Raw genomic sequence first — 23,094 nt, 5'->3', positions numbered from 1 at the left:
ACCGGTTCCTCTTAGGATAGGATCCAAGCATCGGAGGCTGAGGGCTGACCATACAGAGGTTTATAAAATCATGAGGAACATGAATAGGGTAAACAGCCAAGGTCTTTTCCCTGGTGTGTGGGAGTCCAGAACTAGAGGGCTTAGGTTTAAGGTGAGTGGGAAAAGATATAAAAGAGACCAAAGGGACAACATTTTCAGGCAGAAGGTGGTGTGTGTGTGTGTGGAATGAGCTGCCAGAGAAAGTGGTCGAGGCTGGTACAATTACATCATTTAAAAGGCATCTGGATGGGTATATGCATAGGAAGAGTTTGGAGGGAGATGGGCCGGGTGCTGGCAGGTGGGACTAGATTGGGTTGGGATATCTGTTCGACCGAGGGTGTGTTTGTGTGCTGTACATCTCTATGACTCGATGACTGGAAGTGTCAGTCTGAGTCAATCCGTTGTCTAGCTACGGGCAAGGTGACTCCATTGGAGGATGTGAACCCAGCTGATGACCCCTTTGGCCAAAGCTAGAGAACATTCTGGAAGATCAGGGAAAAGAAGGATATGAACACACACCTGGATGCCAGTCCCTTAGCGAAGCCTTGACTGCGATCTGCAGCAGAGCTCTGACCATGTGCTCCAAACTTGTTCATAAAAGCCCAGGGAGTGAGGGGGGCAAGCCATTCACCCCAGCAAGTCCACACTCAGCCTCTGATGAGCATCCCATCCAGGCCCAAGCACTATCCTCTCAGCCTGCATTCCCCAAAGCCAATCCAGCGAACCTGCACATCTTTGGGCTGTGGGAGGAAAGCAAAGCACCCGCAGTAGCCCATGGAGAGAAGGTGCAAACTCGACACAAACAGAAAGCCAAGGGAGGAATCAAAGTCAGGTCCCCGATGCTGCGAGGCAGCAGTGCTACCCACTGAGCCACCATGCCATCTCCAGGAGATTCTCAGCAGGTTTTCAGCCATTGTGACTGTGCTGTCTCTTTCAGGGAATTCAGCTTTAATCCTGCAGATCCCCAAAAGTGCAGCGTAAGGCGAGAGGGAACACCCCACCAACTGAATCCAGATAAGCGGTTGTTGGCAAAGCAGATTAAGGACACACAAGGAAGAGTCAGACACCCCAGATGGGACTTGAACCCACAACTCCTGGTTTAGGAAGCCAGTGCCTTATCCATTAGGCCACTGCGGCTGCACAGTTACATGCAGCATGGCAGACTTTAAATACTGCGCCCTGACCTCTCATTGTGTGTTTTTGTGGATTTTCTCCTCTCAATGCACTGTGAGGATCCAAGATGGTGGTGATCTCGGACGATGGTGTTGCAGAGCTCGGCACCACAGCACAAGCGCCCAATCCGTTCCATCGCGATATCCTAGGAGTCTGAAAATGTTGTGGAGTCCCAGGACATTGTGAAAAATCAACTTTCCTGCGTTTTCTTCGTCCAGAGATGTTGAAGACGGATGGGGCAGTGTCCGAGGCCAGGCCCCCGGCCTAGCCTGCAGGATCCTTGGGCTCGATTGCCTACCAGGCCCTGGCCAAATCTCGCGCGATCTTGGTTAAGCAGATAGAGGAGAAGCTGGCCCCGATCTCTATCGTGCTGCAGAAGCATGAACAGCAGCTGGGAGACCTGGAAAAGAGGACGGATGAGGTTGGACACAGAGGCACAGCGGTGGAAGCTGATACCGGTTCCTCTAAGGATAGGATCCAAGCATCGGAGGCTGAGGGCTGACCATACAGAGGTTTATAAAATCATGAGGAACATGAATAGGGTAAATAGCCAAGGTCTTTTCCCTGGTGTGTGGGAGTCCAGAACTAGAGGGCTTAGGTTTAAGGTGAGTGGGAAAAGATATAAAAGAGACCAAAGGGACAACATTTTCAGGCAGAAGGTGGTGTGTGTGTGTGTGGAATGAGCTGCCAGAGGAAGTGGTCGAGGCTGGTACAATTACATCATTTAAAAGGCATCTGGATGGGTATACGTATAGGAAGAGTTTGGAGGGAGATGGGCCGGGTGCTGGCAGGTGGGACTAGATTGGGTCGGGATATCTGTTCGACCGAGGGTGTGTTTGTGTGCTGCACATCTCTATGACTCGATGACTGGAAGTGTCAGTCTGAGTCAATCCGTTGTCTAGCTACGGGCAAGGTGACTCCATTGGATGATGTGAACCCAGCTGATGACCCCTTTGGCCAAAGCTAGAGAACATTCTGGAAGATCAGGGAAAAGAAGGATATGAACACACACCTGGATGCCAGTCCCTTAGCGAAGCCTTGACTGCGATCTGCAGCAGAGCTCTGACCATGTGCTCCAAACTTGTTCATCAAAGCCCAGGGAGTGAGGGGGGCAAGCCATTCACCCCAGCAAGTCCACACTCAGCCTCTGATGAGCATCCCATCCAGGCCCAACCACTATCCTCTCAGCCTGCATTCCCCAAAGCCAATCCAGCGAACCTGCACATCTTTGGGCTGTGGGAGGAAAGCAAAGCACCCGCAGTAGCCCATGGAGAGAAGGTGCAAACTCGACACAAACAGAAAGCCAAGGGAGGAATCAAAGTCAGGTCCCCGATGCTGCGAGGCAGCAGTGCTACCCACTGAGCCACCATGCCACCATGCCATCTCCAGGAGATTCTCAGCAGGTTTTCAGCCATTGCGACTGTGCTGTCCCTTTCAGGGAATTCAGCTTTAATCCTGCAGATCCCCAAAAGGGCTGCGTAAGGCGAGAGGGAACACCCCACCAACTGAATCCAGATAAGCTGTTGTTGGCAAAGCAGATAAAGGACACACAAGGAAGAGTCAGACACCCCAGATGGCACTTGAACCCACAACACCTGGCTTAGGAGGCCAGTGCCTTATCCATTAGGCCACTGGAGCCGCACAGTCACATGCAGCATGGCAGACTTTAAATACTGCGCCCTGACCTCTCATTGTGTGTTTTTCTGGATTTTCTCCTCACAATGCACTGTGAGGATCCAAGATGGTGGTGATCTCGGACGATGGTGTTGCAGAGCTCGGCACCACAGCACAAGCGCCCAATCCGTTCCATCGCGATATCCTAGGAGTCTGAAAATGTTGTGGAGTCCCAGGACATTGTGAAAAATCAACTTTCCTGCGTTTTCTTCGTCCAGAGATGTTGAAGACGGATGGGGCAGTGTCCGAGGCCAGGCCCCCGGCCTAGCCTGCAGGATCCTTGGGCTCGATTGCCTACCAGGCCCTGGCCAAATCTCGCGCGATCTTGGTTAAGCAGATAGAGGAGAAGCTGGCCCCGATCTCTATCGCGCTGCAGAAGCATGAACAGCAGCTGGGAGACCTGAAAAAGAGGACGGATGAGGTTGGACACAGAGGCACAGCGGTGGAAGCTGATACCGGTTCCTCTAAGGATAGGATCCAAGCATCGGAGGCTGAGGGCTGACCATACAGAGGTTGATAAAATCATGAGGAACATGAATAGGGTAAACAGCCAAGGTCTTTTCCCTGGTGTGTGGGAGTCCAGAACTAGAGGGCTTCGGTTTAAGGTGAGTGGGAAAAGATATAAAAGAGACCAAAGGGACAACATTTTCAGGCAGAAGGTGGTGTGTGTGTGTGTGGAATGAGCTGCCAGAGGAAGTGGTCGAAACTGGTACAATTACATCATTTAAAAGGCATCTGGATGGGTATACGTATAGGAAGAGTTTGGAGGGAGATGGGCCGGGTGCTGGCAGGTGGGACTAGATTGGGTTGGGATATCTGTTCGACCGAGGGTGTGTTTGTGTGCTGTACATCTCTATGACTCGATGACTGGAAGTGTCAGTCTGAGTCAATCCGTTGTCTAGCTACGGGCAAGGTGACTCCATTGGATGATGTGAACCCAGCTGATGACCCCTTTGGCCAAAGCTAGAGAACATTCTGGAAGATCAGGGAAAAGAAGGATATGAACACACACCTGGATGCCAGTCCCTTAGAGAAGCCTTGACTGCGATCTGCAGCAGAGCTCTGACCATGTGCTCCAAACTTGTTCATAAAAGCCCAGGGAGTGAGGGGGGCAAGCCATTCACCCCAGCAAGTCCACACTCAGCCTCTGATGAGCATCCCATCCAGGCCCAAGCACTATCCTCTCAGCCTGCATTCCCCAAAGCCAATCCAGCGAACCTGCACATCTTTGGGCTGTGGGAGGAAAGCAAAGCACCCGCAGTAGCCCATGGAGAGAAGGTGCAAACTCGACACAAACAGAAAGCCAAGGGAGGAATCAAAGTCAGGTCCCCGATGCTGCGAGGCAGCAGTGCTACCCACTGAGCCACCATGCCATCTCCAGGAGATTCTCAGCAGGTTTTCAGCTATTGTGACTGTGCTGTCTCTTTCAGGGAATTCAGCTTTCATCCTGCAGATCCCCAAAAGCGCTGCGTAAGGCGAGAGGGAACACCCCACCAACTGAATGCAGATAAGCAGTTGTTGGTAAAGCAGATTAAGGACACACAAGGAAGAGTCAGACACCCCAGATGGGACTTGAATCCACAACCCCTGGCTTAGGAGGCCAGTGCCTTATCCATTAGGCCACTGGAGCTGCGCAGTTACAGTCAGCATGGCAGAGTTTAAATACTGCGCCCTGACCTCTCATTGTGTGTTTTTCTGGATTTTCTCCTCTCAATGTCAATCTTATCTGGGAGTTTTATCAGACTAGTATTATGGAAGGGAAGTAAAGGATAAGCTAGAGAAATAAATTGCAAATAGTGGTTAGTTAATTATCCTTTGTTAGACTTTCAGAAATAAAGTTGTTCGTTTTTCTTTACATAGTTCTTGGCCACTCGATTTCTTAACAAATTACTGCACAGGATAAATCTTTTCTGTATTGCTGGTTTTAAATTAAGCAGGCGAGTTTACCCTGTGTCATAACATGCCATTCATCAGGATGTCCTGATCAAGGGCTTATGCCTGAAACATCAACTGTCCTGCTCCTGTGATACTGCCTGGCTTGCTGTGCTTTTCCAGCACCACACTCTCAAAGTATATGGTATAGTTTTAACAAGACTTCCCAATTGTTCCATTCCACTTTGCAGAACACCTATGGTCTGTCTGCAACGACGACTCTGAGCTTTCAGTTGCCTGCTACTTCAACACACCACCATGTTCCCATGCTAACATTTCTGTCACAGGCCTGCTGCAGTGTTCCAGTGAAGCTCAGCACAAGGTCAAAGAACAACATCTCATTTTCCACTTGAGGATCTTGCAGCCTCTAGGGCTCAACATCAAGTTCAATAATTTTAGAACCTGATTCCATTCCTTTCGTGTTTTTTGCCCATCCCACAAAATTAGTCACAGTCACCCATTCCCACATACTCCTCGGGCCCATTTTCAAATTATATGGGTTACATTCAGCACAGCTAGCCTATTTTCTAAGAACAAATTATTCAGCTGCTGGAATCTGTATTGAAAACAAAAAATGTGTGAAATCACAGCAGGTCAAGCAGCATCCGTGGAGAGAGAACAGTTAATTTTTCAAGTCTACGTGACAGTTATGAAGGGTCTGATGAAAAGCAGTCTAGCCTCAAAACATTAGTTTGCTCTCTCCACAGATGCTGCCTGACCTGCTGTGATTCCCAGCATTTTTTGTTTCCAGCATTTTCTCACTCTTATCTCTTCTTATCTCTTATTCATCTTTTCTTCTGTCTTGGCCTGCTTTCCATTACCTATCACTTTCATCTCTCTCTCTCTCTCTCTCTCTCTCCACTTTCTCTCCACCTATCTTCTCACTGCCTCCCCTCCCCTCACTTTGGCTTTAGCATCAATACAAAGCTCCCTCGCTACTAACAGTTCTGTAGCAGAGTCACTGGACTTGAAACATTAATTCTGCTTTCTTCCCACAGATGCTGCCAGGTTTGCTGAGTTTCTCCAGCAACTTCTGTTAGTGTCTTTGAAAAACAGGCAATTTATGTTCCCCATTACCAATTCAACTTATTTATTACATTTTTGTGATTTATGTGGGGGGACTCCCAAATCCCTCTGTGCTGTAATTTTCTTCAGATGGTCTCCATTTAAATAATGTCTAATTGTTCTAATCTTCCTGCCAAAATGTATAATCTCACATTTTCCCACATTATATTCCACCTGCCAAAGTTTTGCCCATTCACTTAATCTGTCTACCTCCCCTGTAAATTCGTCGTGTTATCCTCAGCAGTTGCCTCCCACCTATTGTCCTAACTGCAAACTGGGTTCTCCAAGTAATCCATCTGTGGCCTAACGTCTTATGCAGCTCCTTTGTAACCTCTCTGTAATTGTATTCAATTCCTTGACTAATAAACACAAACAGAAATTGCTGGAAAAACTCAAAATGGACAGTTGCATCTGCAGAAAGAAATCAGAGTCAGGTCCAGTGATCCTTTTTCAGAACCCCGAGTTCTGACGGAGGGTCATTGGACCTGAAATGTTAACTCTGATTTCTCTCCACAGATGCTGCCAGTCTTGCTGAGCTTTTCTGGCAATTTCTGTTTGTGTTTCTGGTTTACAGCATCTGTAGATCTTTCAGTTCTTACCTCAACAAACGAAGGCAAGTAATCCTGATGCATAACTATAGCCCCATGGTATAAAACCTTGGTAGACCAATGTTCAAATAATTTCCATTGGCTTTATCATGAGTATCAAATGTTGCATGTTATTCAGCTGGCAATTTTGACAAAATACAACTTACTGTGTTTAATTTGACTTGCCACAACCACAGCAGAAGTTGTTTTGTCCTTGGTACGTAGTCATTGGGGCCCCAGTGGCCTAATGGATAAGGCACTGGCCTCCTAAGCCAGGGATTGTGGGTTCGAGTCCCATCTGGGGTGCTCCAGTTTTCAAGCCTTGTCTTCATTGTTGACCTTGTCAACTTCATCTTCAATCCACGTTGACTGCGCTTCTCATGTCCCTGGGTCAAAATCCCCGTGTCTGCGTTGGGTTGATGGTATATTGTGTTCAATAGGGACTTGAGCAAGGCATTTGGGAAGTTACAGGGTTTGGGTGAACTTGAATGAAAGAGACAGCAATGGGCTAAGTGCTCGCTTTCTGTTGGTTTGCTCTCATTGCAGTTTTACTTCGTCCTCACTAACTGCAAATACTTTTTTTTTGATGCTGCGTAAAATAACACCGAACCCCTCTTTTTTTTCCCCCCACCTTGTCTGCTACATTTTCCTCAAAGTTTCACTCTGCAAAGTTTGGCTGATTTCTCGGCTGTCCATTTTGGGGGCAAACGGGAGGCGACATCAATTCATAAAGGAGCTGCCAATTTGGCATGAGGTGAAATGGGAGAAAAGCAAATTAGAGTATAAAACTCTCAGAAAACCACATTATAATTAAGCCGAGCTGCAGTATTTAAAACCGACGATTTGAACTGGGTTGAGAAGCCCCAGTGGCCTAATGGATAAGGCACTGGCCTCCTAAGCCAGGGATTGTGGGTTCGAGTCCCATCTGGGGTGTGTTTATTTTCTTCTATTCACTTGTCTTCATAGACCAACTTATTAAGTATATTTGCTCATCTTTAAAGAAGTTTGATGTATGTATTTAATTTCAAACTTTTTTGAAAGTAAAACACATACAATTTCACCTTTGATTTTTTAATTTGAAATGTTTAATGGAAATGTATCCAACTTTACGATTGGATTCATAGAAAGTTTGGAATCTGTATTCTGATTTCGTCGGGGAACGTATTTTCCAAGATTATTACCGTCAGTTATTTTTAGGGGCAAAAAAAGGAAAAGAAAATGTCAATGTTGAAACTTCGTAACTTTTACCTTAACCTTCTGCCTCCTGTAGGAAACACGATGTAATTACAGCTATTGTTTGCGTTTATTTGGAGTCAGAAAAATACACATCTTGGGTATTTAAAAAAAATTGTTACTTGTGTTAACTGATGAGGAATTACTTTGTCCAGATGGTGTACTATATGTATTTTGGAAAACAAAACTGTGCCTTGCATTGCTGAGGGTAACAGTTCGTATTTGAGAACATTTCATTTGTGGAACATGAGGATCTTAACCTTTCAGAATCTATTCCTGAGATGCTGCCTAACCTGCTGTGCTTTGACCAGCAACACATTTGCAGCTGTGATCTCCAGCATCTGCAGACCTCATTTTTTACTCGAAGAATCCAGATCCTGCCAGGGACCTTCTTTCACTTCTACCTTAGAGTAAAAAGTGAGATCTGCAGATGCTGGAGATCACAGCTGAAAATGTGTTGCTGGTCAAAGCACAGCAGGCCAGGCAGCATCTCAGGAATAGGGAATTCGACGTTTCGAGCATAAGCCCTTCATCAGGAATCTTGTCCAGATTGTATCCATTTTTACAATCCATGTTAGAACAATACTAGTAAGTAATCTGTAAGTAATCCAATCTAATCTAGTCAAGATAAGCCAACGACTTATATTTACATAGCTATTTAATGTGATGAACTTGCCAAGGGCGAAGTCTTTTTCATACCCATGCCATGTTAATAATGTAGTGGTGATGCTGCAAGTGTGACCTTCAGATGGGAAGCTAAACTGTTGGAAGGGATGAATATGACAAAATAATGCATAATGGTAAAATCTAAACATTGGGGCTGTATTTTTGTGGAAAATGTATGATTCATGCCTAAGAAAACGAGATCATGCAGCCTTGTGGCTTTTCCAATTGCTTATCTCATGCCTACTTTCAGAATTATGAAGTTGTAGGAAGCTTTGGGGTGACATTGTGAATGGCTCTTCCCCTCCCCCTCCCCCAGGGAGCCCCGGGGAGGCGGGAGACATGGATCGATGCGCTCTGTGCTCGCTTATCTCCGCCTGCCCACAGCTTCTCCGCTTCTGTCCGCCCAAGATGGCGGCCCTCGGCGAGGAAAGTCGGCCCCAGCCGGTGGCTTTACGGTGAGAGCCTCAGCCCCGGAGAGAGCACGGAGCCGCGGGCGTCTCCCGAACCCGTTAAACAAAAAAACCCAATAAGACCCCGAACAAACGGCTCAGGTTCGCCGGGGAGCAGCGGGAGGTCACGATTCCAGCGGGCGGCCTACCTCATCGGACAAAGCGTCGGTGTTTCCTGGATACTGTGGCCGGGGGAGAGCGCTGTCCGTGGGCGTCCGCTGACGGGAGGATTCGGGCAGATGAGCGTCGGAGGGTGAGGGGGTGCTGGGCGCAAAGATTAAGAGAAAGGGCGGGAAGGCAGGGAGAGGTGACAACCTCTGAGCAATTCTAAAGTCAAATATAGCAGCGTGAAATTTAACTCTTATAATGTTAGTATTTATTCTATATGCAGTTCGTTATTTTAAATTTTATTCATTTTTTGAAATCTAGTTTGTTTTCCTAATTACATTCTACTTTGAAGTCTGAAATTAATCCCAGGATAGGAGGCTATCATTGAGAAATAATTTTGATAAGAGTTTAATGTAGATCTGTATTGGGTAAACTGTTAGTCACAATCTTGATGTAATTTAATTAAACAGATAAAATAAGTCTCTCAACTGTGGATGCTGGAAATCTGAAACAAAAACAGAAATTGCTGGTGAGACTCAGCAGGTCTGGCAGCACTTGTGGAGAGGAAGAAAGTTAACATTTCGAGTCAAGTGATTCTTCTTTGGTTCAGATCTGCTGAGTTTTTCCAGTAATTTGTCAGAGTATTACTGAGAGCTTTCAGCACAGACAAGTTATTTAACTAAGCTGGCCTGAAATATTTGTGTCTATATTAACCTCTTCCCATTCCTCTTCATCTCCCCACATCATGTCTGTGTGTTCTTTTCTCTAGGATGTTTATCATTCATCATTTCCCTTCACCAGTCCTTTGAGCCAGGTCCCTCACTCTCCTGTTATTCAATGAGGATGACTTGCTTCTGCTTTGGCTTGCTGGGTTGTAAAATGGTTAATAAATTCTATTTCCACATTCTATGTACTCTACTAATGAAGAATGCTTGGTAGCATTCTTAATTTTTTTGTGACCTGCTTAGTATTGGATTCCCTTGTATCTGGAACCATCTTATCCACATATAGCATTTTGATTCTTTTCATAATCTCAAGACCTCTCAGCTCATCCTGCTTTCATTTCCTCTGCAGGAAACCTTCCCAATCTATTTAACATAACCTCTCAGTTCTGATATTCTTGTAAATAATTTTTGCAACTTTTTCCAGTGTCTCTTTCTCCATCTTTAAGTTGTAGATGAAAATAATAGCTTGGACTTAATTACAGGACTTAAGCATCGGCAAAAAACATTAAAAGTTGAAACTTCATCAGAAATTTAAATTAATCTTCATTAAATAATATTTTGAATTTCATCATTTTACTAAGATTGACAACAGATCCTGTTGCAACTTGTTGCCAACTATAAACCAACCAGTCGGCATCCTTTATCCTGCTGTATCAAATATTGTTTCCTTTCTAAAGTTAGTTTTCTTGTGTTTCAGCATTAATAGGGCTTTACAAAAATCTTTGACTTTATGTGCCTTTTAAGCAATGTTTAATACTGTCAATATTTAAATATTGAGTCATATTTCGTTGTCTATTTAAGATCTATTGAAATAGATTACATTTTCTAAATTCCCAAAATCTTAGCCAGTTTCTCAGTAAAAACTTAATCCTTGCATACCAATTTTGATCTGTGCTGACTAGTCCTCAGGGCAGTATTGTTTGTTTTATCCTATCACTATTTAGTTGTGCCAACTGGAAGTATGAGGCCGTTAATATATTGAATGTACAGCGCAGAGAGAGGTCCATTGCTCCATATGTCCTCTTCTGGCCTTGTTGCTTCATTCATGTGACTCTCCTGTTATCATCATAAAAGTCAAATTATGTGGATGCTGGAGTATTGAAATAAAAATGGAAAGATCATAGTATTCAAGTCTTATGGGCCAAGTGCTGTAAAATGGGATTAGAATAGGTGCATGCTTCATAACTGGCACAGACATAATGGGGCCATAATGCGTTTATCTGTGTTGTAAACCATCATGATTTTATGATAAATGCAGGAGAAACTCAATAGTTATGGTAGCAGCTATGATGAGCAAAACAGTTAATGTTTAGAGTGTACTGTATTTCCTATACAGTTACATAGCATGGAGACAGACCCTTTGGTCCAACTTGTCCATGGCAACCAGGTTTCCCAAATTAAGCTAGACCCACTTGCCTGCGTTTGTCCCATATCCCTCTAAAACTTTCCTTTTCATGTACCTCTCCAAATATCTTTTAAATGTTGTAATTTTACTTGAATCTGCCACTTCCTCTGATAGTTCATTCCACATACAAATACTTCTGTGTGGAAAAAGTTGCCTCTCAGGTCCCCTTTAAATCTTTCTCCTCTCCTCTTAAAAATATGCCGCCTAGTTTTGCACTCCACCAACCTTAGGAAGATATCTTTGCTATTCGGTTTATCTATACCCTTCATGATTTTATAAAACCTCTATAAAGTCACTTCTCAACCTCCTCCACTCAAGTCAAAAAAAGCCCCTGTCTATCCATCCCCTCCCTATAATTCAAACCCTGCAGTCCCAGCAACTGCCTGGTGAATCTTTTCTGAACCCTTTCCAATTGAATAATAATCTTCCTATAGCAGGGCCACCAGGTTTGGACACAATACTTTAAAAGTGGCCTCATCACTGTCCTGTACAACCCCAACATGATGATTTCACTCCAATACTTCAAGACTGAGCATTGAAGGCAAACATGCTAAATGCCTTCTTAACCACCCTGTCTACCTGTGATGCAACTTTAAAAGAACTATGTACCTGAACCCTTAGTCTCTTATGTTTGACAGCATTTCTCAGGGCCCTACAATTAACTGTATAAGTCCTGCCCTTGTCTGTTTTACCAACATGCAATACCTTCTACTTATCTAAATGTAACTCCGTTTGCTGCTCCTCAGTCCGTTGGCACAATTGATCATGGTTCCTTTGTAATCTTAGATAACCATCATTGTTGACCATGTCACCAATTTTCTCCTAAATTCTCATCCAAATTGTTTATATAGATGACAAACAAAAATTGACCCAGCATCAATCCCTATGGAGCATCACTGGTCGTAGACCTCCAGTCTGAAAATCACCTACACCACCACCCTCTCTCCTACTGTCAAGCCAATTTTATATCCAATTGGCAAGCTTTCCCTGAATCCCATATGATCTAACTTTACTAATTAGTCTACCATGTGGAACCTTGTCAAAGAATTTGCTAAGTTCATAAGGAGAAAGTGAGGACTGCAGATGCTGGAGATTAGAGTCGAAAAGAGGGGTGCTGGAAAAGCACAGCAGGTCAGCAGCATCCAAGGAGCAGGAGAGTCAAACTTATGCTCAAAAGGCAGACTCTCCTGCTCCTCAGATGCTGCCTGACTGGCTGTGCTTTTTCAGCACCACACTTTTTGACTTTGCTAAGTCCATGTAGACAACATCTACCGCTCTTCTCTCTGTTAACCTCAAAAACTCAAGTTTGTTGGACAGTATTTCCCATGCACAAAGCCATTCTTCCATAATCCCTCTTCTGAATAAGAATATATAGAACTGGAAAAGATAACTTTGCTCCTCACTCCACAGAAGCTGCCAGACCTGTTGAGTTTCTCAAGTGCTTTCTGTTCCTGTGTTTCTGACCACTGTTTATCTTATCCAAAAGGGTTCCTTTGTGATAGGAGTATAAGGAGCAAAGGTCAACCATTCTGCCCTTGGGGCCTTTTCTACCCTTCACGCAGATTCTGGTCGATCTGTTTCTTTAGCCCATTTTCCTGCCATATTCCTGGATGATTGAACGCACTCGATGGAGTTTCCACAGCTCTCTGTGATTAAACAAAATTCCAGAGATTCTAAATCCTTTAGTTGAACAAATTGCAGATTGGCCAATAAGTTATTCTGCGATCATACTGTGTGTTTCCAATCTTCCCAGCATTTCCCTGCTAAGCCCTTTATATGAATGTTATATGAAATGTTTCATTTATTGAAACTCTTGAGAAATGTAGACCTAGCCTACTCGATCACACGCCAAAGGCCCAATCCTTTCATCCCAAGAATCATACACTTGGAAATCTGCCAAATGTCCAGATTTATGATTTTACCCTAAATGTTGGCCGGGACTTGCAAAAATCTAATACAGTGAGAAATCGAGGCCCGTTATGGGAGCGGAGAAAATTACCCAGGAGAAAAAAAATGTGAAAATAAAACCTAAAATTCATCTTTATATCAGATCATTATAACACAATGGAAATCTAGGACTGGAAGACATGTTGCCAGATTCACCTTTTTATCCTTCCTTTTGAAATCCGAAGAACTCGTACATACCTATAATGGACAATCCCAAACCAAACAACTATTCAGACATTTTACAGTTTTACTCTCAAATTATTCTTTACAGTCAAGGCTTCAAAAAAGTTATCGCTTTGAAGTTATTAAGATTAGGATAAATGTTGCCTTCAAAAAGAGAATTAATTCATAGGGCACATCTGATACTAGCCATACTGCTTTATATTGCCCATATCTAGTCGGCCTGAAGATATTAATGAGCTGCCTTCTGAAATCACTTTGTTGTAAGGGTTTGACAAGACAGCTTGCATGGGCACCTTTACAGAGCAATTGAGTCAACTATGTTGACTGAAGGCAGTCTAGTCTTTGACAGAATGGTTAAGAAGAGCAGGTTTCCTCCCGTATTTATTGAGACAGGTAGGTTTTACGGCAATCCAAAAGCTTTATTGTTATATTTTTTGACTGCATTTTAAAGTAAAATGTGTTCTGAATTGAAATGCAGCCGGTTCTGATATAACACGATATAACACGGGCGGGCGGGCGGCGGGGCGGCGGGGGAAAAGCAGCATCTATTCATAAAGGTACCTGGCACTTTTGGCACTTCCTGACACCAGGATTCAGTATTCAGAACAGAATAAATTACAGAGGAAACATTCCAGACGGCAGAAGAAAGACTGGAGAGGCAGAGAAGCATTTTGGAAGACACATTCTGTGTGAACATTGAGAGACTAAGTTTTAATTTATTGTTTTCTTATTACTTAGAATTATAAAATTCCAAGTAATTCCTCTTTCCCCCCCCCCCCCCCCCCCACAACTCCTGTACCCAATACTCTGACCAATAAAATACAGCATACCAAAAACTGCCTTCACTATTCTATCCACCTGCGACTCCACTTTCAAGGAGCTGTGTCTAATTGATATATACTTGCAGTTATCATGTAGGAATCATAGCAGCCAATTTCCACACTGGGATCTCCCATAGGTAGCAATGTGATAATGATCAGAGAATCCTTTCATGATTTTGTTTAATGGATAAGTGCTGGCATGGTAACAACAACCCTTTATAAGATAGCATTAAGGGGACTATTCACGTCCACTTTTTTATTGGTGCTGAAGTTGTGGAGTGGGACTTGAACCAGAGCCCATGTGATCCAGAAGTGGATGTGCTACCTCTTGAACCACACCTATGGACACAGTATAAATTAATTAAATAATCTGGATTTGGGAAGGAATTATGATGAGCACATTAGCAGAATTCCTTGCTTTCTTTGAGTGGTGCCATGGCTTCTTCATATCCATCTGTGCCTGGCCATGGAGTTTACATTTTATTGTTAGCATTTGAACATGGAGTCGTGATATCAGAGGGAAGGAACTGGGGAAAGGAATGAGAGTATCCTGTCTAGATGGACAAATATTGTCTAAAACGCCAGTAAGGATTCCCCTGTTCAACATGCAAGGTGGACAAAGGTTCAATGCATGTTGTTGCATCAGGAAATCTCAGGAACACAGCTTGCTTACAATGACTAGCAAAGTCAAACCATATCTGGTAGATACTCACCCTCCATCAAAAGTTTTAGTGAATTGGCCTGGCCACAAGTTTCAGCTGTGAATGTATTTTAAAGGTAAGCTCTTGAGGAGCAACCTCCTAGGGAAGGTGTTCATGTTTGACTCTTCTCTCTGGGTGAACTGCCATTGAGACTATATAATCTATATGATCTGAGTATTAGGTTGGAGAAGGTTCACCTTTAATTTCATTTTATGACCGCTGACTGAGTTGATGAAAGAATGGCATTAATAATAACACATTCATCTGACTTGAACTGTGCTAATGACTTAAAATCCTGGTGCTCCCTTTCCATCAACACTATGGGTGTACATAAACTGCAGCAGTGCAAGAATGTAGCTCACCATCACCTTCTCAAAAGCAACAAATGCTGGCCGAGTCAGAGATGTATTGCGTTTCACGATGGAATGAAAAACAAATCTGAGATTATTTCCAGTTTTTTTTAATGTTCCTGGGTTGTGGATGTTTCTAACTAGGCCAGCATGTATTGCCTATCTCTAATTGCTCTTGATAAGGTGGTGGAGAGTTGTTGTCTTAAACCACTGCAGTCTTTTTGGTGTAGGTATATCCCCAATGCTGTTAGGAAGAGAGAGTTTTTAACCCAGACCCAGAATGGTGGTCCATTCAAGTCATGATGTTGTGTGATTTAGAGAAGAATTTGCTGCTGGTAGTGTTCCCATGTATCTGCGGCCCAAGTACTTTTTTAGAGAGTATGGGTTTGGAATAAATTAATGGAATTTATTGATGTTAATATTGCTACTTTTAATTGTGCTGCCTGTTTCAAATATTATTTAAACATGACACCAGCAGCGATCAGTGTAGACTGGAAGAGATGATGATAATGTATAGTTCTAAATATTCCATAGAATTTGCAGAGCACAGAAAGCTTATGGCACAGAAAGTGGCCACTTGGCCCATCATGTCCATGCTGGTGCTAATATGAACTCATGCTTTCTCTCACCTTTGCATCACCTCCTAGATATTCTCCTAAACCTTTCTATATGCCCATCTCATTCCTTTTTCAATCATCTTGTCAAGTCCAGAAATCCCATAAAGATATCCGTGATATGTTAGTAATTACTTGATATGATAAATTCCATGTTCTCAACTTTCTGTAGATCAGTACATTTCTGAATTATTTCTTGCATTTTTTAAAATAACCACAAGCCATATTTTTAGATTTCTTCACAGTATTTCTGGCTATATATTTTTTCTGATGTGCACCAAGTCACCCTGCACCCCCAGGGGAAAAAGCTCCAGGCCATCTCATCCTTCTTGATAATTATGTCCTGTGAAAAGAGATATGTTAAAATATGATATTTTTGTTTTTCTCTCTTATATGCTGCAGGATTATATGCAGATGAGATCTCCAACTGGCCGAAGCACCTGGTTTTCCAAATGTTTGCCCAGTCAGACAATATTTTAAATTCATATTCCAGTCATGGCTTATGATGAAGCATTCAAGAGAAAAGAAGGTAATTTGCTTTAGGTGATGTCAGATTGAATATAGCTTGGACCAACCCAGTTGTGTCTAAACTGTATGATTTTTGTTTGGAAAGAGTCCTAGATGCTTGACTAAGCTCAGAAGCTCTCACGTTCTTGCGTGGCTAATTTCCTGCTGCTGTTTTGAACCTGCACAGTTCCAGTTTATAAATCTGTTGCATCAGATGTTTTCTTTTTGGTAAAGTACAAAGAGACATTTGGTTTGTTGAGGTTGCTTTTACAGTTTATTTTAGCCTAATAGACATGAAATTTTATAAATGTCTTTTATTTCAAGGGGCACTATTTAAGTTTTGGAGTGGTTCATGTACCTTATGTCATACATATTGTTACTAACTTATTGGTAATGGCCCTCTTTATGCAGTGCTAACTTGCTGTTTACGTTTTTTAAGTAATTCATTTCTGTATCTTGAGATTTTTGCCCTGCTACCACAACCTGTCTTATCAAAAAGCACTAACTTGTTGTGAAATGTGAACAGGCCAAAAGAGCCATTTTCAAACGTGAAAATTAGTATTGGTTAGAATCCAAGCAAAACAAAGTAGAAAAATCAGAACTCAGGACACAAGATTCCTGGGTTAACATGAGCAACCTTTTTGACTGGGAATCATCTGATTCAAATCATAATATTCACATACGCTATTTGGGAACCAGGAGTAGGAGTACCCGGCCAATTCCTGTCGAAGCGCTCTCTCCCCATGCCCACTGCAGGTCTGGTGAGCTGATCTGCCGAAGTCTGGTGCTTCTCCCTTTGCTGGTTTGTATTGTTTTATCAGTTTTGGTACACATGCTCCCAGTACTGAAATAAAACTTTGTTGCAATAATGCTGTATGGCAGAGGCCTTTTCTCCTGCCAGTGTAACATACACTGGGCCATTTGTAGGGTTTCCAACAAAAGTGTGCCCAGTTTGCTTTAGCGACTATGCCTCCAGCTGCCTTCAATACTAAACTCTGGAATTCCATATCTAAACCTCTCAGTCTCATGCCTCTCTCTATTCTGGAAAGCTACTTAAAAACCTATCTCTTTGACCAAGCTTTTGGTTATCGCTTGAGTGGCCCAGTATCAGGTTTTTTTTGATAGCAGTCCTGAGAGTCTTGATTTACTAGTGTAAAGGCGATATATCAACACAGCTCGTTGAGAAAATTCCATGCAGTACATTAAGTTTTATGGTAGCTGTCTTTATTTCTTATTTGTAACAATTTAATTGCAGTCATAAGATAATTAGACATATATACAGTATGTGGGATGGCAAACTGTAATGTTGCACCTTCTCTCAATAGTTCACAAAATCGTTTGTATTTGCAGCATGTGGTTAATTTAAGTAGTTAATGGGATGGGTGCATGGTGACTTAGCATATGATCTTTTATCTCTGGGACGTGGGTTCCAATTCATGTGGACTGAATGAATGAATATCTACATTTTGTAACCATGCCTGGAAAAACCCAAAATTTAACTCATCTGCCTCAGGTTTTCAATGTAAGTCTACAGCACAAGACTTTCCTTCAGCTGGCATAGACTGGACCAGAATTTACAAAATGATCTTGAGTTGCTTTTTGTTCACCCTTCTGAATTCCTGAGAGCAGTACTGCATCAGCTCCCCTGACACGCACATTCATCCATTTACTTTCCCATCAGCCTTTGGCACCATCAGACAGTCACACAAAGCTCACAAATCTTGTGGGTCTCTGTTGCCAGGACAAGGTAGGTTGGGGCAATAAAGCTTGCTGATGACCGAGCAGGAAGTGCTCTTCTGCACCACTTAGTGTAAAGACGTACTGCATCTGCTCTGTTATTCCTGCTGCGGGAATGCTTAATGTTGATATTGAAGGCAAAACAAGTGATGCTTGTGGTGGAACTCGATTGTAAGCGTTGATGTTTCTTACCTCTGAACACAAATATATTTGAATAAGATGCTCTGATCATAACTTTTTTGTATCTTCAAAAACCTAATAAATATGCTTTGTTTCAAGTTATTTTTCACCTAGCTACTAATTTGATATTTGTTTTCAGTCCACCTTTTTGCTTCCATTACTTCATGTAAAAGGAGGGTCGTGACGCAGTCAGGCAGGACATTACATGCTCCAGAGATACTCTCCAACTTCCTTGTTGCAGCTCAGTTGATTGACCTGCCAAGAAGCATCCTTGAGTTGGAACCCAGACAAGAATGTGATACTCATTTTCTAGGGGAAGCCCAAACACACATTAATACCGTTGGACTTTCACTTGGCTGTTCTACTGTGGAGTTTAACACCCTGACATTACGGGCATTCAGTACAGGCTGTTCGGCCCAAGGAGTTTGTTCTGTCATTCAGTTGGCTCATGGGTGAGGAGCAGCAACATTGATATCTCTCTGCAACTGAATGGCAAACCATGATGCTTTTGGATTTTTAAAAATATTGAACACGTTCTGCAAAATTCGAAAAACAGTGTGGGATAGGAATGGATATAGACTTTTAATATGTTTGACTTGTAGTCACCTGCCTTTTCTGGATTGTTATGGAACTTTTTCATGTGTTCAGATTCGATCCTAATAGATTTCTAAAGGTCCTCCATCATGATTGGCGAGGATCTTTAGAATGTGATTAGTTAAGCTGATTTTCAGGAGGATAATAGGCCACCTGCTTATCATGCTTTTCAAAAGGGAATTGGAGAAACAACTGGAAAGGTAAAAGAAATTGCAGGGCTCCTGGGAAAAAGGAGGGACCAGCTGAGTTGCTGTTGCAGAGTGTTGGACGATCGTGCCTAGCCAAATGGACCCCTTTCCTTGATGTAACCATTCTGTGATTCCACTGAAGCTTGAGCATGTGCATTCAGGGGTGATTCTTCTGATCATTGAATTCAAAAATGTAATTGAGGTTTAGCGCATCGAGTGCATGGTGCGACCATTGGTGTGGGCTCTTTTTCATCACCTATCTTGAGGAATGCCGAAGAGCACGCTGATGATGGGTTATGCAGAAGAAAAAATCCTTAAAGATGCTGGACTTCCCAAACGCGCACACCTGATTTTATCAACTGAACATTTAAACTTGCTTATCCATACACTGATTGTTTGGTACACTGAAATCTTGGAGTATTGCAAGATGTCAGTTTACACCTGGAATAATGTCAAATGCTTTGTCAAGAGGAGGCAGCAAGCCGAGGCAAAGTTGTGGAGCTGCACATATCGGGGTGCTCCATTGCATTGGAGAGGCTGGTTACAGAGTGTCACAGGGAGAGATCTGTTAATAAGCTTTCTCTTGATAGGTGATTGGCTTTCATGTTGCAGAAGAGGAGATGGTAAATGATCCAAGGCTGACCTGTTCTAATGAATGAGGCGGAGACCACCAGTTCTTGCCTGGTCCTCTTTGTGAGGAGCATTCAACTGCACATCTAATAGAAATAACCCACCCATGCTTAAAACTCCTGCAGGTCATAAAGGAACTGCAATGATAGTGCTGGAAAGGAGCATGAAGCCCAAATCATTGTACCCCTGAGCTGAAAGAGGAAAGGTGTCACTGCCAGGAAGCACCTTCTTTCCCACATTGCTTCCCTCCCCTCCCAAAACAAAAATTGGAGGGGTAAATATATATACATATTTCAATTATAAATAGATGATTTGTAAGCCCTTTACTGCTGTTGCAGATTGTGTAGTGGGTGAAAGCGGAATTGAAGAGGTGGGTCTGGCAGCAGGCAGAAGCCAACGAGAGAAGAAGCGCTCGTATAAAGATTTGCTGAGAGAAGAGGAGGAAATAGATGCAGAAGTCCGAAAGTCAGCCAAAAAGAAAGCGAAGGTATGGGCTGTTTCTGTTTTTTGTTTTCTAAACCTTGCTGTTTTTTTGCCCATCCTGTGTGCAGCTGCTCCCACCTCGCATCTGCCTCCATCTAAGAAAGTGTGACCAGAAGGGTCTAGGAAAAATCTAGGAACTGTGATTCAGACGGGGAAGCTGAGAAGCATCCACCTAAGACGTACTTGTTTTATTTTGATCGCAGCACAACCCAAAGCAGGAAAACTGCAATGGCCTGGCTCACTCAACAACAGACGTGTCAAAAAGCATCTTTCAAATAATCACTCTTCATTCTTTGCAGTTGGTTGGAAGGTTGGGAGTGATAGTGTGGTGGAGGGAATGACTGACTGAAAAATCTTTGAATCGGATTTTTCTGAACTTTGGCAATCATGATTAAACACTGAAATACAGTAAGCATTTCCACCTGTTCGTCAGTGAATTTGCAAGTTCAGCCCATTTTATGGGTCAGTCTTTATGGGCTCCTTCCTGTCACCTTCCATCTCCATTGCTCCTACTGTGACAGTTGAGTCTCAAGCCAATCCTTGTCTTACTGTCAGAACTATCATGTGCATTGTGATTGATGGAAAAAATGCTGTGCTGTTGGTTACAGGCAGATGAAAGCTAACTTTGATAGCAGCAATTTCCTGAGTCTTGGCGTTCCTTCCACTCATTTTGCACTGCATGAAAAACTCCCAAGTGTCACTTGCCTTGCTAAGTGTATGTTGTGAGAATATGATCCCAGGCATATTCTGACTTGGACAGGGGCTGGTCAGGAAGCATTACAGTTCTCACTCCTGGAATACAAGAGGATAAATCAGCTGCCTCGGATCAATATACAGCAATCAGTGCTGGTCTTGCTGCAGCCAAACATTCTGCTATCGTTCATTTTTGAGGTATCGACACGAATAGTGGATGAATATTGGAGTGCGTGCGCTACCTGTGGAACCATAACTGAAGGAGGAATCAGAAAAAGGGAGAATATTTCCCTTTGTGGAACCACAGTGAGGTTTGCTCTTTGTGAGCACTCTCTTAATTGTTTTGTCTCCGTTGTCTTCCTACCATTTCTCAATCATATTGCATTTGTTGTGTTTTTCCAAATATGACACTTTGCATGCAGAGGGGTGTCCGTCACTGACACGGCATTAACTTGTACACTGGCAACATTATGGCATCCTATTCTAACATACAGTTGGTACAACAACTTACAAAATATCCGTTTTTTTTCCCTTTTTAGTTTTACACTTTTTTAAACAACTGCCATATTTAATTCTCATCGTTGAGCTGCTTTGTTGTTTGTTGTTGTCTATGGTCAGTGTTTTTCTATCTTGATGGAGAGCCATGGTTTGCTTTCAGTGGGGCAACTAAGATCGAGAACTTATTTGGTGGATCAACTGTAAGCCACACCCTGCCTTGCCGCATGTTGGCTATCGACAAACCCGCCTTTCTGAATCATCACTATTAAACAGGGAGCTGTGTGGTCACATCATTGTCTTAACTTGCATTGTGTACTGTGAGGGTAAGTTACTAGGAGCAGTTCCTTGTGAATTTTATGTTACAAAGTGCTTGGTGTAATTGAGAGGATCATCTGAAGGTGATGGAATGGCCCAAAACCTCCAACCTGTGCTACAGAGGTTGCTTTGATACGGACAGATAATCGCTTCAATTATCTCTCATATGGAGGAGTACCAATGGGATCATTATCGTTCAATGTTCAAGAATTGGGTGATTTGGAGAGTTTCCTGAATAATGTAAAATAGAAATTCATTGAACATAATTACATTGCTGTATGGCTGATGGATGCAGTCCTGTATTCCAAGTTTAAGTGGGTTTGTTCCTTCAGCATTGCTGCCACCATAACCTCGGAGGCCTTCCACAAATGCCAACAACATCTCACGGCTGTTGATAATTGTTGAAACCTTTGCATGTGCAATCTTGTATGTTGATAATGAGGTCCCTCGCACTTGGAGGATGTCCACTTTCCCTGAAGATGTTGCAACATTCTGTAAGGACCAAGGCATCCTCTACTAACATGTTTCTAGACTGACAAGCATTGGTGTCTACCCCAAAAAGTGTTTTTTTTTTTGTGTGTTCTGCTTTGCCGGAATCTACTTGAATAAAATTGTGGAATTTTGAGGGCAGGTTTGTGCTGTAGACTACTGAGAATTTGAATGAAATGATCCAAGCTCGTTTTCCTCAGTGTGAGAGTTTTCACACTCCAACTATGAAGGCTCATGCAGCACAAAGGAAAGAGTTTGATGTAATGCACCTCAACACCCATCCTCCAGTTTGATCCTTTTCCAAAAGCTTGTTGCTCATCTCTTAATTATCCATTTAACCTTGACTTGTATTGATAAACATATACTTTGTTGTAGTTACTAAATGTTTGCTTACGTTCATGTTTAATGGCTGTAAAGTTTTGAATTTAAACCTGTTTTACTGTTGTAATTCAGGATACTGAAGGTTTCCTGTTGGCTGCCGATATTCATAAGAAAAAGAAGAAATTACATCATTTAATGGGCGAAGAATTCTACTATGGAGGTATTTTCTGAAGTTATTTCCAACATTAGTTTTTGACTGTGATCTCTCTCTCTCCTTTGGATGCAAGTCAAGGCACTAGAAAAGGTGCAGAAAATATTTACCAAGCTAATGTTGAAGCTAACTGTGAGGAAAAGTTGAACAGGTTGAGGCTCCTTACTCTAGAAAAGACTGCAAGGTGACTTTTGAATAGAGTTTGTTAAAATTAACAAAAGGTTTGAGAATATTGAGAAGATGTTTCCACTTGTTAGGAGTGTGAGGTGTATTTCTAAGTCTGTCCCAGCAAAATTCTTGTGTTTGAAGACACTGGCTATATGGCATCATCCCTTGGTAAGGTGCTAGACATTGATGATTCTCTCCACGGAACTAAAAAAAATAACAAAGAAGGTCATGGTGTTTATCTTCATGTCTCCTTGGGTTCGTTTGCCTCTGGTTACCCACCTCTTTAACAATTGGAATTTTTCTCCTATCTTTGCAGCCTATCAAAACCCTTCATAATTATGAACACCTCCAGTAAATCTCCCCTTAGCCTTTTCAGCTTGAAAGAGGATAATCTCAGCTTCTCCTATC

The 23,094-nt window shown here is 42.7% G+C and overlaps 1 protein-coding gene and 2 non-coding genes across 5 annotated transcripts in view; all 3 read left to right on the top strand.

Annotated features, from left to right (window-relative positions):
* Positions 1-6,703: 6,703 nt before the first annotated feature.
* On the top strand, positions 6,704-6,776 carry trnar-ccu (transfer RNA arginine (anticodon CCU)). The gene has a single exon. It is a non-coding gene; the product is annotated as a tRNA-Arg (tRNA).
* A 554-nt stretch (positions 6,777-7,330) lies between these two features.
* Positions 7,331-7,403, top strand: trnar-ccu (transfer RNA arginine (anticodon CCU)). Its single transcript has one exon. It is a non-coding gene; the product is annotated as a tRNA-Arg (tRNA).
* A 1,348-nt stretch (positions 7,404-8,751) lies between these two features.
* hmgxb4a (HMG box domain containing 4a) overlaps positions 8,752-23,094 on the top strand; it is a 47,815-nt gene continuing 33,472 nt past the window's right edge. The window contains exons 1-4 of one of the 3 annotated variants that reach the window (XM_060849313.1): positions 8,752-8,824; positions 16,075-16,201; positions 19,847-19,995; positions 22,440-22,527. In XM_060849313.1, coding sequence (XP_060705296.1) covers positions 16,168-16,201; positions 19,847-19,995; positions 22,440-22,527 — 271 coding nt within the window. In that variant the 5' untranslated portion in view covers positions 8,752-8,824; positions 16,075-16,167. Of the gene's footprint in view, positions 9,072-16,074; positions 16,202-19,846; positions 19,996-22,439; positions 22,528-23,094 lie in introns of all 3 variants that reach the window. The other 2 variants (XM_060849311.1, XM_060849314.1) reach the window with 2 other exon arrangements.

This window comes from Hemiscyllium ocellatum, chromosome 33 (genome assembly GCF_020745735.1).
Source record: "Hemiscyllium ocellatum isolate sHemOce1 chromosome 33, sHemOce1.pat.X.cur, whole genome shotgun sequence".
In the NCBI taxonomy this organism is placed as follows: domain Eukaryota; kingdom Metazoa; phylum Chordata; class Chondrichthyes; order Orectolobiformes; family Hemiscylliidae; genus Hemiscyllium; species Hemiscyllium ocellatum.
This window is presented reverse-complemented; position numbering and strand designations above follow the sequence as displayed.